Below are 22962 nucleotides of genomic sequence, written 5' to 3'. Positions count from 1 at the left end.
AATAAAATGTTTGAAAATCTTTTAATATATGTTGAAAAGATTTGGTCAAAGGGACCAGTTGTATGACCAATAGTAGCATAGCAATTCCGAAATCCATGCAAAGCAACCACTTAATAAGAAAGTTGGACTGTAGTCTATAGGTACCTTGCTCCCTAGGGGTGTCAAAATGGCCCTCAAACCCTGGGCCCGCCTGCCTGACCCGGCTCATGGGACGAAAAAGCCCTCAAAATAAGGCCCTCACACATTCGTGGGCTGGGCCGACCCGACTCTCAAGCCTTTGAAGGGAAGGTAAGGGCCTAGACTTTGAAACTTAAGCCCTCCCTTAAGCCCGACCCTCATTAGGCCCTCAACATTTATTACATATATTTTAATAATTTTTTTTACAATATATTTTATTTTAGCATTAGTATGCTAAAAATCACTTAAAAGAACGTTTATCTATTAAGTTTGACAACCTTATAATTTAATTATAATATTTTATGAAATGAATTTAACTGATCTTAGTTGATTAATACAACTTTAACAAGTTTTTTAATAGTTTGAAGGTTTAATTGTGAAGTGCATTTGATTTTATCATTTTTAACTAATGTTTCTAAATTTATTTTGTAAATCAAATGTGTAGTATAGTATCCGCCCCTCACGTTTGGCCCTCATCAAGCCCTCTCGAGAGGGTTGAGGGGCGGGTAAAGGCTTCGAGATTTAAGCATTGGCCCGATTTGACCCGGCCCTCGAGGTAAATGAGGGTAGGGCTGGCCCGACCCTCAAAGCATGAGGGTTTCATTGTTTGAGGGCCGTCGACACTCGACAGTCTTTTAACTTTTACGATCTTTATTATTTTTTAACTAACTCAATATATGGACTTGTTGTAGTGCATTCAGTGTGTACCGCGGCCTATGGCCCAGCCCATGATCAACAAAGGCTCAAAGTAGAGAGGAAGCCAGTGTTCTATCTTGATATCCACGAGACATTTATCCCCTTTTGGTGAAAAGCAAGGTGAAAAGTGACTTTGAATCTCGGTTTGGGTACCCGAAGTTAGTCAGTGTTTTCACATCCCTAACCTGTCTAGGCACAGTCTATCTCAGAATTAACGTCCATAACGTGGGCCGAGTTTAAAAGTACAGTTGGGCCTTGGGCCTTTTACAGACAAAAACGCGGGAAATAACTGACAATTGGCGGGAACCGTTTCACCTTCTATATATATAAAAAAAAAAAAACTTCCAACCTCTTTACTTCAATTTCAAACACACTCTCTTTCTTTCATTTCTCTCTCTTAGGGTTTCAAAAAAAAAAAAAAAAAAAAATGTTCTCCCAATTCGATGGAAACGTAGCTTTCTCAGGCGGTGGATTCATGCCTTCTCAATCACTTCAATCCACCGACCCCGGTTACTCTTCATCATCCAAGGTAACATTTCTCTCTCTCTCTCTCTCTCTCTCTCTCTCTCTCTTAGGGTTTTTAACTAATCTTGTTTTTTGTATACTACAGAATCGTGATTCGCAAGTCTTACTGCCGTTAACAGTGAAGCAAATCAAAGACGCGTCTAACCCAAATGATGAGAAATCTAATATAGTCGTTGACGGTGTTGATGTCAATAATGTAAATTTCTCAAACTCTATTTATTTTTATCACCCTTTATTTTTTGTTACTAATATATATATATATATATGTTATTAGATTAAGTTGGTTGGGATGGTTTCTGATAGAGTTGAAAGGGCTACAGATGTTTCTTTCTCTATTGATGATGGCACTGGGCGTCTCGTTTGCCACCGATGGTGAGTTTTCCTTAAGTAGATATAAGTAGATATAAATTTAAAAAAAAAAAAAAAATTTATTATTATTATTTTATTTGTATTTAGGTTGAATGAGAGCATTGATTCGAAGGAAATGGAAGAAATACAGTAAGTGGGTTCCTTATCAGTTTACTTTTAGAGTAATAATTTAATTACTTAATAGCCTTTTCTTTTGTTTGTATGTTGATCTTTAGAGATGGAATGTACGTTAGAGTTCATGGAGCATTGAAAGTATTTCAGGGTAAAATCCAGTTGAACACATTTTCCATCAGGTATGCAATTCATGAACTTATTAAGCTCTTTGAATGCAAATATTCACTTGGTAAGTATTCGTTCTCGAGTTTGTAAAATGGACTTGAGGCAAGTGTTCTTGGCCTATCATTTTACATCCATGCACTAGTCATTCCTTGATTGTTTAATATCCTTCTTTAAAGAGCTTAATAAGCAAGATATTAATCAATCAATGAAGAAGACATTCATAGACTTGAAGTGAATAGTTTGGATTTTGGACATTGACAGGGGAGGATTCACATGCACACTAACTCTGGCCATAGCAAGGCTGTCTGCTGAAGAAAAGAGTACTACCCCTGTTATGCTTATTGAAGCTCAGAATTTGTTTAGCCCACCACTTCACAAAAATAAATAATTGTTCCCCAATTTTATCGCATTCTCAATTGGAATTACATGTTAAGCACTCCTATTGTATGTGAACATATAGGTCTTACTCTTAATAGTTTTTATAGAGTTTATTTGGGGATGGGATTTTATGGGATATAAAGTACATCAAGATGTTAATTATATTTAAGTTTGATGTATTTTATAACTATGTTTAGAACCTCTTTCCAATTTTGCCTAAACTTAGATTGTTGGTAGATTATATCTTTACAACGGGCTTTAAGGGAAATCTGAAATATATTCACTCACTCTTAAGTCGCAACTTGGGAACTCCAGTGTTGTATGCGAGGGAGGATGCATCCTATTGGGGGAGGGACTTACTATCGATATGCTGCTAATTTGTTTAAAGGAAAATCTAGAGATTGAACATTCTTTTTCAGGCCTGTCACAAACTTCAATGAAATCGCTTACCACTTCATTGAGTGCATATATGTGCACCTCTACAACTCTAAATTACAGGTAATTGTCACTTATCTCGATGAATATGTCTATCTTTAACATAATTTTGTATGCTTTTGACGCCTCACATCTACATTTTTTTATTAATGTGGTGTGTTTCCGTTTAAACCAGATGAAAGGTAGTGCACAGACTCAACCCCTTGCGACCAATTCTTCCACAGGCAGGAACTTGTCAATGGGATATCAAGGAGCTGGGTCAACAGGATATCAAGGAGCTGTTCCAAATCAAGCAAGACATGAATTGGGTCTTACATTTCCTTCCAATTTCCATTCTTTTTCAAATGTATTTAATGGAATGTTTTCCAATCTGTAGGTTTCTGAGCAACAGTATAGCTGCGACGGAATCAGTGGGACATCTAAGATGGTGCTTGATTATTTGCAGCTCCCTGCAAACCTGTAAGTTAGGCGACAAAACTAACCCCTTTTATTTTTCTTTTCCTGCGGACAATTATAATGATCGTTGTGCACTAGATGTGTCTGGCACCCGGTGTGAATGGTCCTTGATAGTGCAGATTGTATATGTAGTGCTTTTCTAGATTTCTCCCAAGTGCCTAACTAATGAATTTTGGTCTGTTTGCATTTCTTTGCCTTAATTTCAGTGCTGGCGATGCGGGGGTACATATAAATGAACTTGCCCAGCATCTTAAAGTTCCATTACAGAAAATCAGGTATCTCCTCCTCCTCCTCCCCCCCCCCCCAACACACACACACACAGCTTTATGCTTTTTAGTCCTTCAGCTGTCAAAATTCAACATCTTCATCGATACTATCCAAGACAGGCATTTAAGCAAATGTTTGCCCCCTTTGGTATGTGTAGGGAATCTATCGGATTACTGGAAAATGAAGGCGTGATTTACACAACAATCGACGAGAACCACTATAAGTCTGCTTTAAATGGTTGAATGCGCTTTCTTTTCGAGTTCATCAGTGTTTGTGAGTTGGTTTTTCAATCCACTTTGTCATGCTGTAGTTTTGTCCCTTCTCTTATTTTAAGTTTTATTTTGTTCTCTAAAAGTTGTAGATCCTACTATTTTGAATGAGAAATCGATAGTTGACGAAAGGTTACAATATTTAATTAATTTACATAGCTGTTTAGTTTCTGTGCTTGTATTTATTTGTGGAATTAGCTTGATCGTTTTCCCTTGCTGTAATTCGTAATTCTCAACCTGTTTAAATTTTGCCCTTAGTGCTATGACTCTTTCCCGGACCCCATTGTTTAAAGTTTGATATATCGAGACAATAGAAACCGATGAGATGTCGCAGTTCAGTGACCACAGACGTATTGCTCCCTACTCATCTACAGTCTGTTTCTTCCTTTTACAAATCCTCACATATTCACATATTCATATCTATCCATAATCTATCTACTGGTACTTTGAAGAAGAGAAAAAAATGTCAGATAACATTCCTCCTGAGATCATGGAAAATATCATTTCAAGACTTCCCACCAAGTACATTCTACAGTGCAGGTGCGTATCTAAATTGTGGTGCACCATAACTAGCTCTCCTTTTATTTCTAACTTGCTTTTTCATGGATCAGCTGATCATGAAGAGAACAATACCGTCAAAATAAGAGTCATGCTTTCACATTATCGAAAGTTATATCTAGTTAAATGTATAGAAAATAGTAAATTTATAGGTGATCATCATTGGACTGATCGATATAATGTTAAAGAGATCAATCATACCTTTGAGAGGGAGAGATATAGTGTTAATATTTGGAGTTCGTGTAATGGATTGCTATTCCTAACTACTTATCCTATGAAAAATATGTACTTATGGAATACATATACCCGTGAGTATAAGAGAATACCAAATTCCAATTCTTCCACAAAGAACGTTAGGGCCGCCTTTGGTTTTGGTTACAACGATACCACTAAGGATTACCAAGTTGTGAGAATTGTGAGCTTCTGTGATGAGAACTGCCACTCAGAAGTCGAGGTTTACTCGTTAGGGGAAAACTTATGGAGAAGGATTGAAGACATTCCTTACAAGATTTCTGAGGAAAAGGTAACGGGGAAACTTGTTAGTGGTGCTGTTCACTGGATAGCTACTCGCTCTAATAAATCACTGAGAAGTCCAAGAATAGGCATTGCGTATGACATTAAGGGCGAGAAATTCCGCGAAGTGCCTCTGCCTTCGCCTCTGCCTGGTTATGAAAGTGCATGTTTGTTAAACATTAATATCACAACGCTTGAAGGGTGTCTTTGTGTACTTCTTCACTATAGTGGGTTCGTTCATGGGTGGATAATGGAGGATTATGGTAACTGGGGATCATGGAGTTTGCTGTTTCATATTGGAGCTCGAGCACCTTATAGATTTAACATCGATACAGATGTATTAGCACCCTTAAGTTTCAGGGTAGGAGCAATACTTCTAAGTGATCAAAATCATCTATATTTGTATGATAAAGTAAGTTATAGTGTCATACGGGTCAAGATTGAAAATTTGCCCAAAAGGCATTTACGAGCAGTGAAGCTGTAGAGAAACAACTGATATATATGGGATTAAGAACAAGGCAGAAACCATGGCAGCAGAAATGGGGCAGTAGATTTTGCAGTCCAACAGCATTGGAAGGAGGTCATCTTTGAAGGTGATGTAAAGAGGGTAATACAAGCCTGGGGAAACCCTGATGCAGCTTCTTCATGGACCTAGCATGTGACAACCAATGTTATTAAATATTTCTAGTAATTAATATTAGGAAGTTGAACTATGTTTTATCGATTTACTACTAGATTATGTCAATGGGAATGGAGTAGGCAACTCTCCTCTGAGCAGGTAGTATGTAATAGGTTTTTGGAATAGCTATTTATTAAGTAATGGATGAAAAAGCAGGTACCAGTGACTCTCACGGGTCCCAACTATCTAAAAAAAAGAACAAGAGGTACTCTGTACTGGTATGTTTTGTTTTCTTTCAACTGTATCTTTCCACGATTCCACCATTATACGTTCTATAAATAGCTCTGGTTCAAATATGCTATACGGCACCAGTGCACCACACCACATCGTAGTGTTTTTCAGGGTGCTACAGTGGATACATTCTGTGTTAAACTCGCTCTCTTTTCGGTCCAACGTATGAACCTCAGTATGATAGAACTACAGCATATGAGAAGAAAAGAAATCAGAAACTCCTAAAGCATTTCTAAATGCACCTTATTTGAGTTTCAGATTCCTGTGGCGGATTGTTATGAATACGGAACCTAGGCTTATAAACTCTGTCTACTCACGGTTCAATGATTTACCATTTAATTCCTATAAAGCAGCCAACTTGTTCCTAGCGAACCCAGCCTACAATCATATTTGACATTCCTGTGGGGATTGTTATGATCAAACCTATATGTACAGTTGTACACTATAGGCTTATAAACTCCGTCTACCAGACAACATAGATGTTACAAAAGAAAAAAATTGCATGGGTACAGTACACTAGATGGATAGTCACTCAAATATTGCAAATTTTTGTATAAAACAATGTTAACAAAGTTGTCACCGGAGTGTTCACGAAAAAATAATAATAATAATCATAGATGCAACGCAGTGCATATGCTGATAATTAAAACATTTTCATATCTAGTTTTTTTAGGAAGTCTCCTTGCTATATAAATAAAGACAAAAAGATTGAACGCTGCTACATCTCCAGGACCATTCCCATTTAAGTAGAACCTGAATACAACTGTTAGCATATTACATTGAAGCTGCCTGAAGTGATCTTCCAGAAGTCCAGAATGGTTCTCTTCACCAAAATTCATGATAGGACTGCCAAAATCCAAATCCGGGTAGTACAGTATACCAACTGTAAACAGGCTATAACTGGAAGTAGCAATCCATTAACTACAAACTTGTGGAAATTTAGCACCAATGTAATCTTTTGAACATAAGATTGTTCAATAACCTCAACGACCCCCATTTTACTCAAACTCTGTGGGATCAAACTAATAGTATGTTTGATAGGAGATTAGATATACCATGCAATACGAGCACCACACATTCGTATGTGTTTTCATATACTGCACTCTCCTTCAACCAATTAACCCATCCATAATTTCAAAACCTTGTCCCTGCCACCTGAGGCTACCTTCTCACCATCTGGACTCCAATCCACAGCAAAAACCTTATAAAATGAACAGAAAGAATATAAATGTCATGGAGAAGAGAGAGAGAGAGAACCTTATAAAATGAACAGAAAGAATATAAATGTCATGGAGAAGAGAGAGAGAGAGAGAGAGACCTCGTCAGCATGTCCTGGAAGGTCTTGTTTCAACTTTTGTTTATGGATATCCCAAACCTGGATGGTAAATTATAGGAAAATCAACAAAGCCACCACAACCAAAAAACAAAAAGAATGCGAGTTAAATTGGCAACCTGGCAAGGGCCCTTGTCCGGAACAAGCAGCAGAGTTGCTTGCATGGAAGAACAAGCTTACCTTCCAGGCATTATTGGTTTAGACAATGGAAACATATACCAAGAGAAGAATGAACAATAGAACTCACCTTCAGAGTAGAGTCCTTGCTCCCACTTAAGAGAAGCCTACTATCAGCCGACCAGCTGAAGAATAGGAAGGAGATGCTAAGATGAAGAAAGAAAGAAACAACCACCAAGTGAAACAGGAAATCAGTTCAAACCTTATCTGGTAAACAGGCCCAACATGCCCTCGGAAAGATGCAACAAATTTTCCTGTGACACCACTCCATAATTTGACAGACTTGTCAAAAGAAGCACTTGCTATCCATTGCCCATCAGGAGAGAAATAAACATGGTTCACCAGCTGTACATGAACATCAATTACTGTAATTTGGGGTGTTAACAGAATATCCGCTAATTGATTTTATATCTTGACGAAAAGTCAAAAACAACTCCAACGGCTTCATTATTTAACTTTCAACTATTAAAAGCCGTAAACAAAGGTTCAATTGAGGTATAAGAATTGACACTCTTTTCTATCTTTACCGATAAAAAAAATTAAAGAAATGACACTCTTTTTAGGCTTCTTTCATATTAAGGAACAATAACCACATTTAGAAGACGAGGATAGGCTACGATTTCTGTTTAAGAAAAATATATCCCCTGCTTCATGTTGTTAGAAAAAGCTTGCCTGTTGATGACCAGTCATTCGACATTTTGGCTGCTTGCTGATGTCAGGTTCCCAAAGGAACATAGTAAAGTCATCAGACCCTGAAACCAGCCTCTCTGGAGCATTTCCTCTCATTTTGGTGTACCTTGCTAGAGCTGCCTGATAACAAACAAATGAATGAACACGGCAGTCAATTAAGAAAAGACCAGATTAACTACAGATTGCGTCCAAATCAATTCCCTTAAACAAATAAAAGATACATACCAAATACTTAACAATAATGATGCAATTGTGGAATACTGCATTTTGCAATATCAGCAGTTTAACGGTGAAGCCAATCCTACGCAAATACAGAACATAACTATGTCCTTGGAATGAGTAACTGGGCAATTCATTTTGCTTCTTCTAACACTAAATTAAGTAACACAATCATGGTTTTAAATATTCAGCAAAATAAATCACATGCTGACAAAATACATTAATACAAGGAAGTTTGAATAGGTACTGATATCTCTAGTAAAGAAGCAATTTTTTGTTTAGCCAAGAACACAATAGCAGTTTTATTTATTCACTCAGTTAATTTTCTCTCTCCCAATTCTGCAAATTTTAGGAAATTCCAGGTCACTTAAAAACAGCTTCCTGTGGAAGAAATAAATCATTCAACATATTACGTACTAGCAGAACTTTGACATTTTTTATACCCCATTTTTCTCCACAGCCATATGACTATTAATAGAAATAAAAAGAACTTAGAATAATACAAGCATGCAGAGATGCAAATTATGCAGTTGCAACCAGCAAGCCAAGACCAGAAATCATCATTCTTGCTACAACAACAAGAGAAATTACTATTACCTCTTTCATTTCCTGGGGTGAAGAATAATGTTTTCCAGTATGATCAAATGCCCCTGTGCGAAGAACATATTCAGTGCTCAATGCAAGAGAGTTGACCCAATGCCCATGCCCCTGGAATCAAAAACAAGAGAGCGTGAATTTGGCAACCAAGGATATCCAAACACTAAAAAAAAGCAGAAATTTAGGAATTATCAATGTTTGACAATTTTACAAACCAAAAGCCCCCCAGTGAGTGTGAAATTATTTTTTCAGTACCACCAAGTATGAACATGAATTCCATTTTTATTTGGTGTGATTTCATAGAACACATTCACACTAAATATATATCAAGTTTAGGTGAGAAAACAAAGAAAAATGATGGACAGGCACCGGGTTGATCAATCAGAATTGGACCACGTAGCAAGTCCAAAAAAGTCAAACAAAGATTTCAGCACAAATTTCAAGCAAAAGGAGACAAATATTGGAATCGTCACGAAAGACTGAAAGTAAACACCTATGTGGCTATGCTGCAGTTCAGTAGAGGACAGGGAAAGCAAGTTGAATAGTGAAAATGGTCGGGAGCGCAAAATAAATGCATTACCTTTAATTCACGTATCAACTTTCCGTTCGTAGAGTTCCATACTTTGATGGTACAATCCTGAGAACTGTAAGAATATAGACAAATTTCAGTACTATCCTCTTTTCTGTCAATACTCAGTAATGCAATCGTACAAAGCATTGACAACAATGTTTTGACTGCAAGCTTGTGGAGTACATACAAACCAAATAAAGCCTACATCAAATACTCTTCCCTACTGGACATGAATTTCTCAACCATCTTTTTTTAAAATAGATAGAACTTCATTCCTCAAACCTTTATATTCCCCTTTCCAAAGTGAAGGTGGGAATTGAACCCAAGACCTTGATTCCAGCGACCCAAGTCTTGACCAACGGCCACTGGACACTTTCTCTCAACCATCAATGGATTCAGCCTATACACCAAAACCAGCTTATGTGGTGATTTCGGTGCATTCAAGTAATATTCTAATTAACCCAAAAAAAGGTGGTCTATACTTCATTATCAGCAATGCTCAAATTAAAAGGCAAGAAATCACCATCTTACTTTTGTTGTAGAACCACTGGAAACCAACCTAAAAAAGTGTAGTTACTAGCAAAGTTGCAAATTTGGCTAATAAGATCACCGGGAATATGGAAGAAATCATTTATCCTAGTGAGCCACATTGGTTCAAGGTACACATAAAAGAAAGCTTGACAACAAAGTAACATTTATGAGTTATTATTTCAGGACCCACTTTGTTTCCATCATCCTACGATAAAAAGGACACCATGATGTCAGGGTTCACCTCCCCTGGGTCATGCCGGTTGGGAAACCCTCAACTGCCCCAAATCACAAAAGTTTTTCGCAAACTTTGAGGGAAGCACAAAGTTGGACCACTCCGACACATAGGAATGACTGAATGAGTAAAGACATAATATGATGAAACCTAAAAACACAACGAGCACTATAGTTATTAATTACAGATTGAGATTGGTAACTTAGCGCAAGTAAATCATACTGCAGAAAATTAAAACACCTTAACACTTTCGAAATTTTATTTTGATAACGTCAAAAAAAAATTTAGTTATATGATTGAATGACTACACATCAGGGGATCAATATAAAATTTTGTGGGTGGCTCATGCAAGGAGTGCTCCATATCTACAGGGTCTTACTTTTTAAAACTATGTATTTAAACCTCTGCTTAATGAAGCCATCCCTACAACTAATTATAAAGTATATATTTTCTCATTTAACAATTATTGTTTGTAATCAGTTATCCATTCTCTTACTATCAGAAGAAACATAACTAACATATACAAAGCTGATAACTTATTTGAAACAAAGGAATTTACACTGACAACAAACATTCAAAGAACTAACATTCACATATCTTCAAATAACCATTAATACCTTGAATATATCACCCCATCTCCACCCCATTTCACACAAGTAACTGCAAGTGTGTGGCCAGTAAGACTTATAACACACTTCCTCAATGTAATGTCCCATATACGTGCATCTCCATCTTTACTAGAAGTTACAAAGCGACGGCATGGTGAATTTAGGTGTACAGGTTCCCATGAAATAGCAGTGATCCACTTCTTGTGACCCTGTGATGTGGTAAAGATCCAGTATCAGGATTTTTTTTTTTTTAAAATGAATTTTTATATGAAAGGATAAGAGATAATACTACATAGATATATTGAGCAAAAACACCTCACTTACAAGATTGATATTGAATACAATAAACTAGCTAATTCATAACTTACAACGAATGGGTTTCCTGAAGGCTTCCCAGTCTGTGGGTCCCAACTTAGAATCTCTCCAGCTTTGCTTCCACTCACAAGGTGCTTACCATCAGGTGACCACGCAATACAAAGAACCCAATTTTTATGCCCTGAACCAGTTAGAAGAACGTTTAACATCAAAGGACAAAAAATTTGGACGATTTGAAACACGGTTATAACCGTGTCCCTTCAGTGCTATTATACTTGTTTCCCTACTTTGGCTTTTACTAGCACTGAAATACCCAAAAAAAATGTCAATGTCTACAATAACTTGAGAATTTTGACTAAACAAATGCAAGCACAGCTTACAGCTACTCTGTGCGCAACTTAAATTATGCAGATGAAGCCATGGGAATAATAATTACCATTGACCTCCTTATAAGGTAAAATGTAAAATTTAAATTTATGCAAGATGGTACTCACTCCGTCACTCATCCACTATAAGGTAATGGTACACATCTAACCTGTACAAGTGTACAATGGAGTCTGCGTATTAAGGTCCCATAAGCGCACAGTGGTGTCACCAGAACCACTAGCTAAATGTCGCCCATCAGGGCTAAAGGATACACTTAGTACAGCTTCTGTATGACCTGCAGAGACAAGGATAACCAAAAGAAGTTTGGGAAGAGGTATTGCCAAAGAATGGAAACTTTTACAGGCAATAATATAACAAAAACTGCTACCTATACAAAATCAAATCGTATAAAATATATCAATAAAATTGATTAAGATTGAATGATAACAACACAAAAAAACATATGTTAGAAGATTTTACTTCAACATAGCCAAACTCCAGTTTCACTAATATCAGAATTAGGAGTGAGGGCGCAATTTAAAGTGCTTAAAAGACTTGATGTACTATTCAATCTACAACATGTCAAAACTTCCAGGGCCATATGCAAAAATAACCATATTGGCTAGCAATTGATGTTTCCAACTCTTTCCCCACTTCAGAACTTTTATCAATAGAACATACCTAACATCCAGTTGCTGTACTCTCGAACTTAGGTTATACCTTACTTAGTTAGAGTAACACATAGCCTTACGTCCAACTAACTGAACACCGTCCTTCACTAGGGGTAGTTGTCCTATGTGCTTTAACAGACACGGATTTGAAAATCGAAACCCAAGTCTCAACATCAAAGGATACCATCTCATATAAACACATATTTTTTATATCAACAAAAGTAAAAACAATAATTAAATCCAATACCTGAAATAGTTGAAGAACACCTATTAACTGGACGAATACGAAAAATAGCTTGAGGTTGGTACACAATGCGCAACACCTTTTCCACAGAAACTACAATCCATAATCAATCAATCAATAAAAAAAATGCCCAACACCTCATTTCATCAAAATATTCAATATTTAAAATATACACACCTTTGTTTTTCTCTAAATAAGCCCCAAGCTGAACTACTAGCTCTTTATCGGATATGTAAAATGCATAAGGCAATTTCTCCTCCTATAAAGCAAAACAAATAACAGTTTAAAATGATGAAAAAAGGTTAGATATAAGTTTTGTTTGGGCTTATTACGTTGTTTAAGAGGTCATTGACAATTTGTTGAAGTTGAAGTGGACCAGCGATTTGAGGAACAGACATAGGTGCACCAAGTGTTGTTCCTTCTGGATCTGTTAACATACACATCACGTTCACGTTGTTGCCTATGTTTTCTTCTTCTTCTGTGTTCATCATCGTTTCTAGGCGGTGTCGTTCTTCTTCTTCTTGGATTGAAAGAAAATGAAACTCGGGGTTTTAGACTGAAGAAATTTTTAGAAAAGGGTTTTAGAGAGTTTGAAAAAGATCGGAACCGTTTATGTATTCCTCGAGATGTGAATCAAAGTTATATCTATGGAAACGGACGGTAGATGCAATATTGAGACAACATGAGTGTAGCAAGTATGTGGGCGGGTCTTGGTAAGTTGGTATTGGACCCCATTATATTTTTGAATGGCCCGTAAACCCATAATTGACTGTTGTGCCCAAGAGCCCAAAATTACTACACTATAGTGTAGTTTTTCTTCTCTAATTTCTACACTAGTATACTGCATAGGAATGGGGGCGTGAGTGGAGAGGGAGAGGGAGAGGGAGAGGGAGAGGGAGGAGGACGTGGAGAGTGGAGAGGGAGAGAGAGACGAAGAGAAAAAAGAAAAATGAGGACAGACAGAAATCAATCAAACACATTTTTGGACGCATACTCCCCATTTGGCTCAGAACGTTCGCTCCGCTCACTTGATTAAACTCTCCGACATGTTGTTATTCTTGCAACTATTGGGCCCCACCCATAACATGGTGACACGAGGCCCTCTAAAATTTATTATGGCCCCAACTATACCCTTTCTTTCTACCCCACTTATAGTTTTATGACTGGCATAAGTTATTATGGTCATAGTACGAAATATCAGGATATAAGTATTTATCGATACTCAATTTCTCGATATATATCGAAGATATATCCCCCTCTTTGGGATATTTGACATTGTTTCACATGCAAATATCGACAAATATCATGGATATTTATCGATATATTACATTGGTAATTATGTTCTTGGTGGGTCTCCACTAGTTCCTGGTTGACCTCCGCTTCTGATTCCTCAACTAAGTCCTCAACTGACTCTGGATCTATCTCAACTTCATCCTGGGCGGCAACGGCCTCAGCAACTTCCTTGTTACATTATTTATATTTATTTGAAATATAATGGTAAATATTAAATAAAATTATTATATACACAAAATATCTCCAAATATCACAAATATTATCGAAATATCATCGATATTTGCAGCCATATATATCTCTAAACATATCGTGATATTTATATATATTTATATGAAATTTCAATAGATATCGACAAATATCGCGATATACCGTGATCTTTTATACTATGATTATGGCAGTAGTTGAAGTGATACTTCTAGCCCCGATATTTCAAATCATGGAGAGTGAAGAGGGAAACGAAGAGAATAAAAAAAAATGAGAACAGACATAAACCAACCAAACACATTTTTGCCCGCATACTACGGTATAGTTTCATTTTTCCCATATTTTACAACAAGTATGCGAACCTATGTTTTAAAGTTTTTGAAGCCCTCTAAAATATAGGATATTGTTGAATAAAAGAGTTGCAAAAACATTGAGCTTTTTGAATTTTCAAATTCTTCAAATCAACCGATTAATAATAATTAACAAATTATTGTTTTTTTCCCAAGTTTCTATTACCTCACAATATATTCACAATGAAAAGATAAAAGGCGTACTCTCTCTCTCTCTCTCAAAAGATAAAACACATACTATACTCTCTCTCTCAAATAATTGATATAACTCAAATACATTGTTATCATGTGGGCTTGGGCCAAGCCACATCATGGTAATATTTGGCCAACCACGTATTATTATTTATTTAAATGATTGAAAAAAAAAATGAGTAAGGATCACATAATCACATAAGAAAACAAAATAACATTATGGTAATCTAAACATTCTGTTTCATCACCCACCCATCACCAAACTGGTTCTCACCTGCGCTCACCTGCTTGAGAGACTCGCCGCATGATGCCTTTCAGCATGCATCTTTAAAAGCTGGCGGAAGAAAACATTCATTGTAGTACAGTACTAAAAATCTGTGAGCATTAGCAAAACAGGAATGATTAGTATTCACGTAATGTGTATTTTAATTATGTTCATAGTAGCAGGCCCGCCTATCAAGTTATGCAGTTGTAGTTAAGGATCTCAACTTTTTAAGTCTATTGCTTCCGGATTGGCGGGATTGCTTATTTCGTAGAAGTTTTTATTTATTATTTTTTCTCCTTTTCTATGTCAATGGAATGGACGGAGTAATTACTGTCTTTCTTATTCAAATTTAGACAAAACAATTATTCTTTATTCCTTTGTTTACCATGTTACGTTGGGTCTTCAACTTCAACTAGAACTTATGACGGACCAATTGCAAAAAAAATTTCACTTTTCTTTTCAAGAGCATTGTACCTAAATGTGTTCCACACTTCTATAGTTGCACCTTTGAAACCATGTAACTTTTTTTTGTAAGATTATTAAAGTGGTGCTGACTTTGTGAACAAGTGATTACATCTAAAAATGTGCAGAGCACGTACATTTTGCTAGTTTATTTAAATGATTGAAAAAAAAGAGAGTAAGGATCACATAATCACATAAGAAAACAAAATAACATTATGGTAATCTAAATATTCTGTTTCATCACCCATCACCCAACTGGTTCTCACCTGCGCTCACCTGCTTGAGAGACTCCCCGCATTTCCTTCTTTTCACTAACTCTAACAAAATGCGGTAATTTTCCGACCACACATGCCTTACTATTTTGTCGGAAACTACAAAGATCAAGCTTAGAAAAACTAGTTAAGGGCTTTATTACATTGTCTATGACTACTATTTCTCTAATAATAATAAAAAAATCCCATCATGTCTATCAATAGTTATATGTTAAATTTGAGCTATTTGAAATTTAAGATTTTTCAAATTAACCTTAGCAATTTTGTTTTTGTTTTATAAGTTTCTATTACCTCGCAATATATGCACAATATATGAAAAGTGAGAGCATACACCTACTCTCTCTCTAACAAACTACAAATTGGTCTGCATTTTAATTGTCTTTCGCAAGTTCTCTAAAAAAAAAGTTGTGTTTTTATTTGGATCGTGTTTTCTTAAATATATATATTTTTTTGTTGGTTTTCTTTAAAGTTTATACTACCTCTAATATCCCACAAGAGTGGAAAAAAAAACTCTCTCTCTAAACAATTAAATTATTTGCGTCATGCTTCTCGCAAATTCTCACATAATATTTTATAAGAAGAATCAGTCCCGTGTAGTTATGGTTGGAGAGACTATATGTCTTATTGGACAAATTTACTTCATTTAATAATTGGGCATGTTAGCTGATTAGATTAACCAGACCGGCCGGCCAGCCACACACGGCAATCATCTGTCATCATTTACCCATTTAGTTAATTTGGATATTCTAAAATGAAGATTTGAATTTCAAATAAATTATCACTCATAAACAAATTTGAATAAAGGGATGAATATATGATATACCTCAACAGGATTGGGTAATCCAGTGCTTCTACGCTCATTCTACCCGTGTATCCTAGTGCTGCACTGCTGCCACGTTTACATCAGATATTGGATACTCACATCCATTAAAGTCAAAATTTGAGAATCAGTTGCAGTACGGTCTCTCTGTTTTATTGTCTGAGAATTGAGAAAATTCCCAAGTAAAGAAGTTGTGGACATCCAGGTTACAAGTACCTGTCAATGGAAAAGGATGTAAAGCCCTACAAAATATCAATTCCAATTCCATGTCCATGGACTCATTTAAAGGTACACATCTTAAAATCCTTAAGAGCAAATGTAGCCCCATAAAGAAAATCTGTCATCACCTTATTTCTCAATGCAACCTACTTAATTGGCTATACTGGGAATCCAATCAACCAATGAGAAGCCAATACACATCATCATAAGAGTCTCAAAGGATAGACAAATCATAACTATATTTATCAGAAAATGACAACAACACAATGTGTACTTGGAACCACAGCATTTTTTGTTTATCTCTTAAATTATACTTATAATTCAAAACACTAATCCCATGCAAATGCCAATAATTTCCAAACATATCAAGGAGTAGTGTTATTTGTAGGATTCATTTCATAACCATTTATCATTTTCCATATAGCTAAAAGTTAATTAGGCAAGCTGTTGTAACTTCTAATTTCATATGCTCCAAGCCTCCAATATAAGTAATTGAGTATACTGAATTGGTGTAAATCCAAACTGAATTTGTCTATCTGAAGATATTCTCATAGAGATGAGATCGTAGACCGTTAGATGTGTGATTTAATGGTCTCGAAACTCTCATCCCTATGAGTATATTCTCGTGGTAGCTTTAAAAATGCCTATTGCAATTTGACAAGGTGTGTGTGAATAAAAAAATCTGGAAAACTAAAAAAATTGTAAAAATAAAAACAGTGTCAATCATCCATGTTGTTTGTAATGCTGCCACGTGTACACCATTAACTGAAAAAAACTAGCACCTCACGACCACTTTCACTTCACTCCACACATTAACAATACATAAACTCACATCCATTCATCTTCCAATGAGAAGAAAAGAGTCTGATACTCTGATCACATTAGATAGAGAGAAACCTTTTTAATTTAGTTTTTCTCTCATCTCAAACTTTCAACTTATCTGTTTTTCAAAAACAGAGAAGAACTCTGTTTCACAAGTGTCATGGCTTCTTTAGTTTCATCACCATTCACTTTACCACATTCCAAAGCTGAAAACCTGTCTTCTCTATCTCAAAAACATTTCTTTCTGCATTCATTCTTACCCAAGAGACTAAATAATGGTGTTGGTAATGGTAGTGGTAATAAAGCTGGTTTAAGAGTGAAGTGTGCTGCAGTTGGCAATGGTTTGTTTACTCAAACTACACAAGAGGTACGTAGAATTGTTCCTGATAATAAAAATGGATTGCCCACTGTTAAGATTGTGTATGTAGTTCTTGAAGCTCAATACCAAGCTTCTCTTTCTGCTGCTGTTAGAAATCTTAACAGCATTGGGAAGAATGCTTCATATGAAGTTGTTGGATACTTAGTTGAAGAACTTAGAGATGAGACTAACTATAAAAACTTCTGTAAAGATCTTGAAGATGCTAATATCTTCATTGGGTCTCTAATATTTGTTGAAGAACTTGCGCAAAAAGTTAAGAAAGCAGTTGAGAAGGAAAGAGATAGACTTGATGCAGTTCTAGTGTTTCCCTCAATGCCTGAAGTTATGAGACTAAATAAGTTGGGTTCTTTTAGTATGTCTCAATTGGGGCAATCAAAGAGTCCATTTTTTCAACTTTTCAAGAAGAAGAAAGGAGGGGCTGCGTTCGCCGATAGTATGTTGAAGCTTGTGAGAACTTTGCCTAAGGTTCTCAAGTACTTACCAAGTGATAAGGCTCAAGATGCTAGGTTATATATATTGAGTTTGCAATTCTGGCTTGGTGGTTCACCAGATAATTTGCAGAATTTTGTGAAAATGATATCTGGGTCTTATGTTCCGGCATTGAAAGGGACGAAGATTGAGTATTCCGACCCAGTTTTGTATTTAGATACTGGAATTTGGCACCCTTTGGCACCATGTATGTATGATGATGTAAAGGAGTATTTGAATTGGTATGGTACTAGAAGGGATGCCAATGAGAAGCTCAAGGACCCCAATGCACCTGTGGTTGGTCTAGTTTTACAGAGAAGTCATATTGTTACTGGTGATGAGAGTCATTATGTGGCTGTGATCATGGAATTGGAGGCAAGAGGGGCTAAGGTGATTCCAATCTTTGCTGGTGGTCTTGACTTCTCTGGGCCAGTGGAGAGGTACTTGATCGATCCAATCACTAAAAAAACATTTGTGCACTCGGTGGTGTCTTTGACTGGTTTTGCTCTTGTTGGAGGGCCTGCAAGACAGGACCATCCCAGAGCAATTGAAGCATTGATGAAGCTCAATGTGCCGTATATTGTTGCATTGCCATTGGTCTTCCAGACAACAGAAGAGTGGCTCAATAGTACTTTGGGTTTGCACCCAATTCAGGTGGCCTTGCAGGTTGCTCTTCCTGAGCTAGATGGTGGGATGGAACCAATTGTTTTCTCTGGACGGGATCCAAGAACAGGTGAATAAAGCCTTTTCTCCTGTTATTCAATTCTTAGTTTTCTCTGCTTCTTTCATGCCTTTCCCACTTAATGCTTTGACGGTCAGCTTCACTTCGATGGGTTCTCCTATTAGGTTCTTAGATTATTTATCTACTTATGTGGTTGTTACTTTCTCTGGAGATTCATATTCTGAATTAAAAGTTGACGACCCTTTAGGCAAGCTTTAATTTTGGCTTGGGTCTGATGGCTGGTTGTGTTTGATGCATTGCAGGGAAATCACATGCTCTTCATAAAAGGGTGGAACAGCTTTGCACAAGGGCGATCCGATGGGGTGAACTGAAAAGAAAATCCAAGGTATTCTACTGTTTTTGAGCTGTTGTGTCAGTGTAACTTATACATAATTGATAATTTTATCTGTTGTATTATAAATGCTTTCTTAGAATCTCTTGGTGCTTGACTATAACTCATCGATGCAATAACTGAAATGAATTCTATTCGCTCCCAAGTTTAATTGTAGGTCATGATAAACCATTTATGGTAGGAGGTGAGGATATCAAACTAAATAGCTTAAGTATTGGCAAGGTGGATAAATATACAACTCAAAAAAGAAGTTTGCTTGTGGAGTAGTTCCTCAAGTAATTTAGTTAACCTCAACTTTTCTGAAATATATGGATGGTGAAGACTGATAATGAATAATGAAACTGTAATTCACTGACATCTATTTACAGTCATTTTGTGCAGAATCCTAAGAATCTTAAAGACCATGCATGTTGTAGTGACAACCACCATATTCGTGAATTTCTTGTTGCCACTGTGTCTGATTTGAGAGGGAATTTTTTCTTTCTCCTTGTCTTCACGTTGTTAATCACTCTCCACACAATTCATTTTATGTGATAAAAAGGTCTGATGCTCATTGGTGATAGCGAAATATACTTCTTACTAAACTTAGTATTGTACATCTCCCCGTTGTTCCGTTATTCTTAGGAGTTTCTGATTTATTTTTACTATCTTGTGCTTACTAAATATTCTTCTCACAAGGAAGAACTTTAAGTTTCACCTATACTTGGCTAACACTATGATGGTGAATGCAGACAGATAAGAGGCTCGCAATTACCGTTTTTAGCTTTCCTCCTGACAAAGGAAATGTGGGGACTGCTGCTTACCTCAATGTTTTCGCTTCAATCTTTTCTGTCTTGAAAGATCTCCAGAAGGATGGATACAGCATTGAGGGCCTTCCTGAGACCCCTGAAGCTCTTATTGAAGAAATCATTCATGACAAAGAAGCTAAATTCAGCAGTCCAAGCCTCAACGTCGCCTACAAGATGGGTGTGCGCGAGTACCAGAACCTCACTCCCTATGCTGGTGCATTGGAAGAGAATTGGGGAAAGCCACCCGGCAATCTGAACTCTGATGGTGAGAATCTGTTGGTGTATGGAAAGCAATATGGCAATGTTTTCATTGGGGTGCAACCCACATTCGGATATGAAGGTGACCCGATGCGTCTCCTTTTCTCCAAATCTGCTAGTCCACACCATGGTTTTGCAGCATACTACTCCTTTGTTGAGAAGATCTTCAAAGCTGATGCTGTCCTGCATTTTGGCACACACGGATCGCTTGAGTTCATGCCTGGGAAACAGGTTGGAATGAGCGATGCTTGCTTCCCTGACAGTTTAATCGGGAACATCCCTAATGTTTACTATTATGCTGCCAACAACCCATCCGAAGCCACTATTGCCAAGCGTCGTAGCTATGCCAACACCATTAGCTATCTGACACCACCAGCTGAGAATGCTGGACTTTACAAGGGTCTCAAGCAGCTTGGGGAGCTGATATCTTCTTACCAATCACTAAAAGACACCGGTCGTGGACCTCAAATTGTTAACTCCATAATCAGTACTGCTAAGCAATGCAACCTTGACAAGGATGTCAGCCTTCCAGAGGAAGGCCAAGATATCTCGGCCAAGGAGCGAGACCTTGTGGTAGGTAAAGTTTATTCCAAGATCATGGAGATTGAATCCAGGCTATTGCCATGTGGTCTCCATGTCATTGGAGAGCCACCATCAGCCATGGAAGCCGTCGCTACACTAGTCAACATTGCTGCGTTGGACCGTCCTGAGGAAGGAATTATCTCACTTCCTGCAATATTAGCTGAGACTTTAGGAAGGAAAATAGAGGATGTGTACAGAGGGAATGACAAAGGTATTTTGAAGGACGAGAATTGTTATGTCAGATAACCGAGGTTTCACGTGGATCTATATCCTCATTTGTGGAAAAAACTACAAATGACAAAGGTCAGGTGGTTGACGTGTCTGACAAGTTGAGCTCAATCCTTGGGTTTGGTGTGAACGAGCCATGGGTGCAGTATTTGTCGAACACTAAATTTCACAGGGCTGATAGAAACAAGCTTAGAACGTTGTTCTTGTATTTAGGTGAGTGCTTGAAGTTGGTGGTGGCTGATAATGAATTGGGAAGTCTAAAACAGGCGTTGGAGGGCAGTTATGTTGAACCAGGACCTGGTGGAGACCCAATCAGGAACCCAAAGGTATTACCAACTGGAAAGAACATTCATGCACTAGACCCACAGTCTATACCCACAGAAGCAGCACTCCAGAGTGCCAAGGTAGTGGTGGAAAGGTTGCTGGAAAGGCAGAAGGCTGACAACGGGGGAAAGTATCCTGAGACAGTTGCACTTGTCTTGTGGGGAACTGATAACATAAAGACTTACGGAGAGTCTTTGGCTCAAGTGCTATGGATGATTGGGGTGAAGCCAGTTGCAGATTCCGTTGGGCGTGTGAACAAAGTAGAGCCAGTCAGTCTTGAAGAGCTTGGACGGCCCAGGATTGATGTTGTTGTCAATTGCTCTGGAGTATTCAGAGACTTATTCATCAATCAGGTACTTCTCCAATTTCCTGTCTATAGTATGCTGCTCTCTTGGGCGTAAACTAAACAAGGCACAGAATACTAGTTTCTTAGGTACAAACAATCTAGTTCTGCATATTTTCCCTAACCTGATCATTTTGTTCTTTGAATCACCTTGTGTTTTTTGTAGATGAACCTCTTGGATAGTGCGGTGAAGATGGTGGCTGAACTAGATGAGCCAGAGGACCAGAATTATGTCAAGAAGCACGCTGTTGAACAAGCACAAGCTCTTGGTGTTGGGGTTCGTGAAGCTGCAACTCGTATCTTTTCAAACGCTTCAGGCTCCTACTCCTCCAACGTCAATCTTGCTATTGAAAACTCATCTTGGAATGATGAGAAGCAACTCCAAGACATGTACTTGAGCCGCAAGTCCTTTGCATTCGACTCTGATTCCCCTGGTGTAGGCATGACTGAGAAGCGGCAGGTCTTTGAGATGGCACTTAGCACGGCTGATGCCACATTCCAGAACCTCGACTCTTCTGAAATCTCGCTTACCGATGTCAGCCACTACTTTGATTCAGATCCCACCAACCTCGTACAGAACCTTAGGAAGGATGGTAAGAAGCCCAGTGCATACATTGCTGACACAACAACAGCCAATGCCCAGGTGCGGACATTGTCAGAGACCGTACGTCTTGATGCTCGCACCAAGTTGCTCAACCCTAAGTGGTATGAAGGTATGCTGTCAACTGGGTACGAAGGGGTGCGTGAAATCGAGAAGCGACTCACCAACACTGTTGGTTGGAGTGCTACTTCAGGCCAAGTAGACAATTGGGTGTATGAAGAGGCTAATACAACATTTATCCAAGACGAGGAGATGCTCAACAGGCTCATGAACACCAACCCTAACTCTTTCCGGAAGTTACTACAAACGTTCTTAGAGGCTAATGGACGTGGATACTGGGAGACATCTGAAGATAACATTGAGAAGCTAAGACAGCTTTACTCAGAAGTTGAAGACAAGATCGAAGGGATTGATCGGTAAATAGTTGTGATTGTCAATGATTCTTCAATAACAGTTTAATTGATTTATATCCATTCATGGGTCTGTCTCTGTTAATTTTGAGAGATAGGAAACTGTAAACTACTGGTCAGATGAAGGATGTTAATTTGTTACTCAGTTTTTTCAATTTGATGTGATTATGAATAATAGTATATATTGTCTTGTTCATTATACTGTTTTCGTTCGTCAACTTAA

At 37.5% G+C, this 22962-nt stretch overlaps 4 protein-coding genes across 4 annotated transcripts; 3 read left to right on the top strand and 1 right to left on the bottom strand.

Annotated features, from left to right (window-relative positions):
- The first annotated feature begins 1034 nt into the window (after positions 1-1034).
- Positions 1035-4022, top strand: LOC147484047 (replication protein A 32 kDa subunit A-like). The gene is made up of 11 exons (XM_086580595.1): positions 1035-1060; positions 1117-1402; positions 1484-1594; positions 1673-1770; positions 1855-1896; positions 1983-2060; positions 2844-2922; positions 3035-3151; positions 3236-3318; positions 3522-3590; positions 3740-4022. Exons 2-11 carry the CDS (start codon positions 1301-1303, stop codon positions 3822-3824), a joined length of 864 nt encoding a protein of 287 aa, XP_086436721.1. The 5' UTR covers positions 1035-1060; positions 1117-1300; the 3' UTR covers positions 3825-4022.
- A 17-nt stretch (positions 4023-4039) lies between these two features.
- LOC147484046 (F-box/kelch-repeat protein At3g06240-like) lies at positions 4040-5544 on the top strand. The gene is made up of 2 exons (XM_086580594.1): positions 4040-4391; positions 4463-5544. Exons 1-2 carry the CDS (start codon positions 4172-4174, stop codon positions 5404-5406), a joined length of 1164 nt encoding a protein of 387 aa, XP_086436720.1. The 5' UTR covers positions 4040-4171; the 3' UTR covers positions 5407-5544.
- Positions 5545-6357: 813 nt separating this feature from the next.
- On the bottom strand, positions 6358-13643 carry LOC147484045 (notchless protein homolog). The gene is made up of 13 exons (XM_086580590.1): positions 12719-13643; positions 12564-12645; positions 12390-12479; positions 11641-11766; positions 11159-11286; positions 10800-10999; positions 9429-9492; positions 8849-8959; positions 8015-8152; positions 7545-7687; positions 7413-7467; positions 7151-7207; positions 6358-7033 (listed from the first exon to the last, which is right to left on the bottom strand). The coding sequence occupies exons 1-13, from the start codon at positions 12875-12877 to the stop codon at positions 6950-6952; spliced, it is 1437 nt and encodes a 478-aa protein (XP_086436716.1). The 5' UTR covers positions 12878-13643; the 3' UTR covers positions 6358-6949.
- Positions 13644-17311: 3668 nt separating this feature from the next.
- Positions 17312-22935, top strand: GUN5 (magnesium-chelatase subunit chlH, chloroplast, putative / Mg-protoporphyrin IX chelatase, putative (CHLH)). The gene is given in 5 exon segments (XM_086576264.1): positions 17312-18865; positions 19117-19199; positions 19937-21056; positions 21059-21738; positions 21895-22935. Coding segments are annotated over 5 exon segments (4158 nt in total). The 5' UTR covers positions 17312-17445; the 3' UTR covers positions 22750-22935.
- Positions 22936-22962: the final 27 nt, after the last annotated feature.

Source organism: Coptis chinensis, chromosome 8, assembly GCF_015680905.1.
Source record: "Coptis chinensis isolate HL-2020 chromosome 8, ASM1568090v1, whole genome shotgun sequence".
Lineage (NCBI taxonomy): Eukaryota > Viridiplantae > Streptophyta > Magnoliopsida > Ranunculales > Ranunculaceae > Coptis > Coptis chinensis.
Note: the sequence above shows the minus strand (reverse complement) of the source record. Positions and strands in the feature narration are given on the sequence as shown.

What these genes read in the sequence shown, in the direction of transcription:
- LOC147484047 (XM_086580595.1), top strand. Translation starts at nt 1,301, where the DNA reads ATGTTCTCCCAATTCGATGGAAACGTAGCTTTCTCAGGCGGTGGATTC. An exon ending in ACGGTGTTGATGTCAATAAT is followed by an intron (nt 1,595 to 1,672) that starts GTAAATTTCTCA and finishes ATATGTTATTAG; the next exon opens with ATTAAGTTGGTTGGGATGGT. An exon ending in AAGGAGCTGTTCCAAATCAA is followed by an intron (nt 3,152 to 3,235) that starts GCAAGACATGAA and finishes TCCAATCTGTAG; the next exon opens with GTTTCTGAGCAACAGTATAG.
- LOC147484046 (XM_086580594.1), top strand. Translation starts at nt 4,172, where the DNA reads ATGAGATGTCGCAGTTCAGTGACCACAGACGTATTGCTCCCTACTCAT. An exon ending in AAGTACATTCTACAGTGCAG is followed by an intron (nt 4,392 to 4,462) that starts GTGCGTATCTAA and finishes TTCATGGATCAG; the next exon opens with CTGATCATGAAGAGAACAAT.
- LOC147484045 (XM_086580590.1), bottom strand. Translation starts at nt 12,877, where the DNA reads ATGATGAACACAGAAGAAGAAGAAAACATAGGCAACAACGTGAACGTG. An exon ending in CTTCAGGAAACCCATTCGTT is followed by an intron (nt 11,000 to 11,158) that starts GTAAGTTATGAA and finishes ACCACATCACAG; the next exon opens with GGTCACAAGAAGTGGATCAC. An exon ending in GATGGGGTGATATATTCAAG is followed by an intron (nt 9,493 to 10,799) that starts GTATTAATGGTT and finishes ATATTCTTACAG; the next exon opens with TTCTCAGGATTGTACCATCA.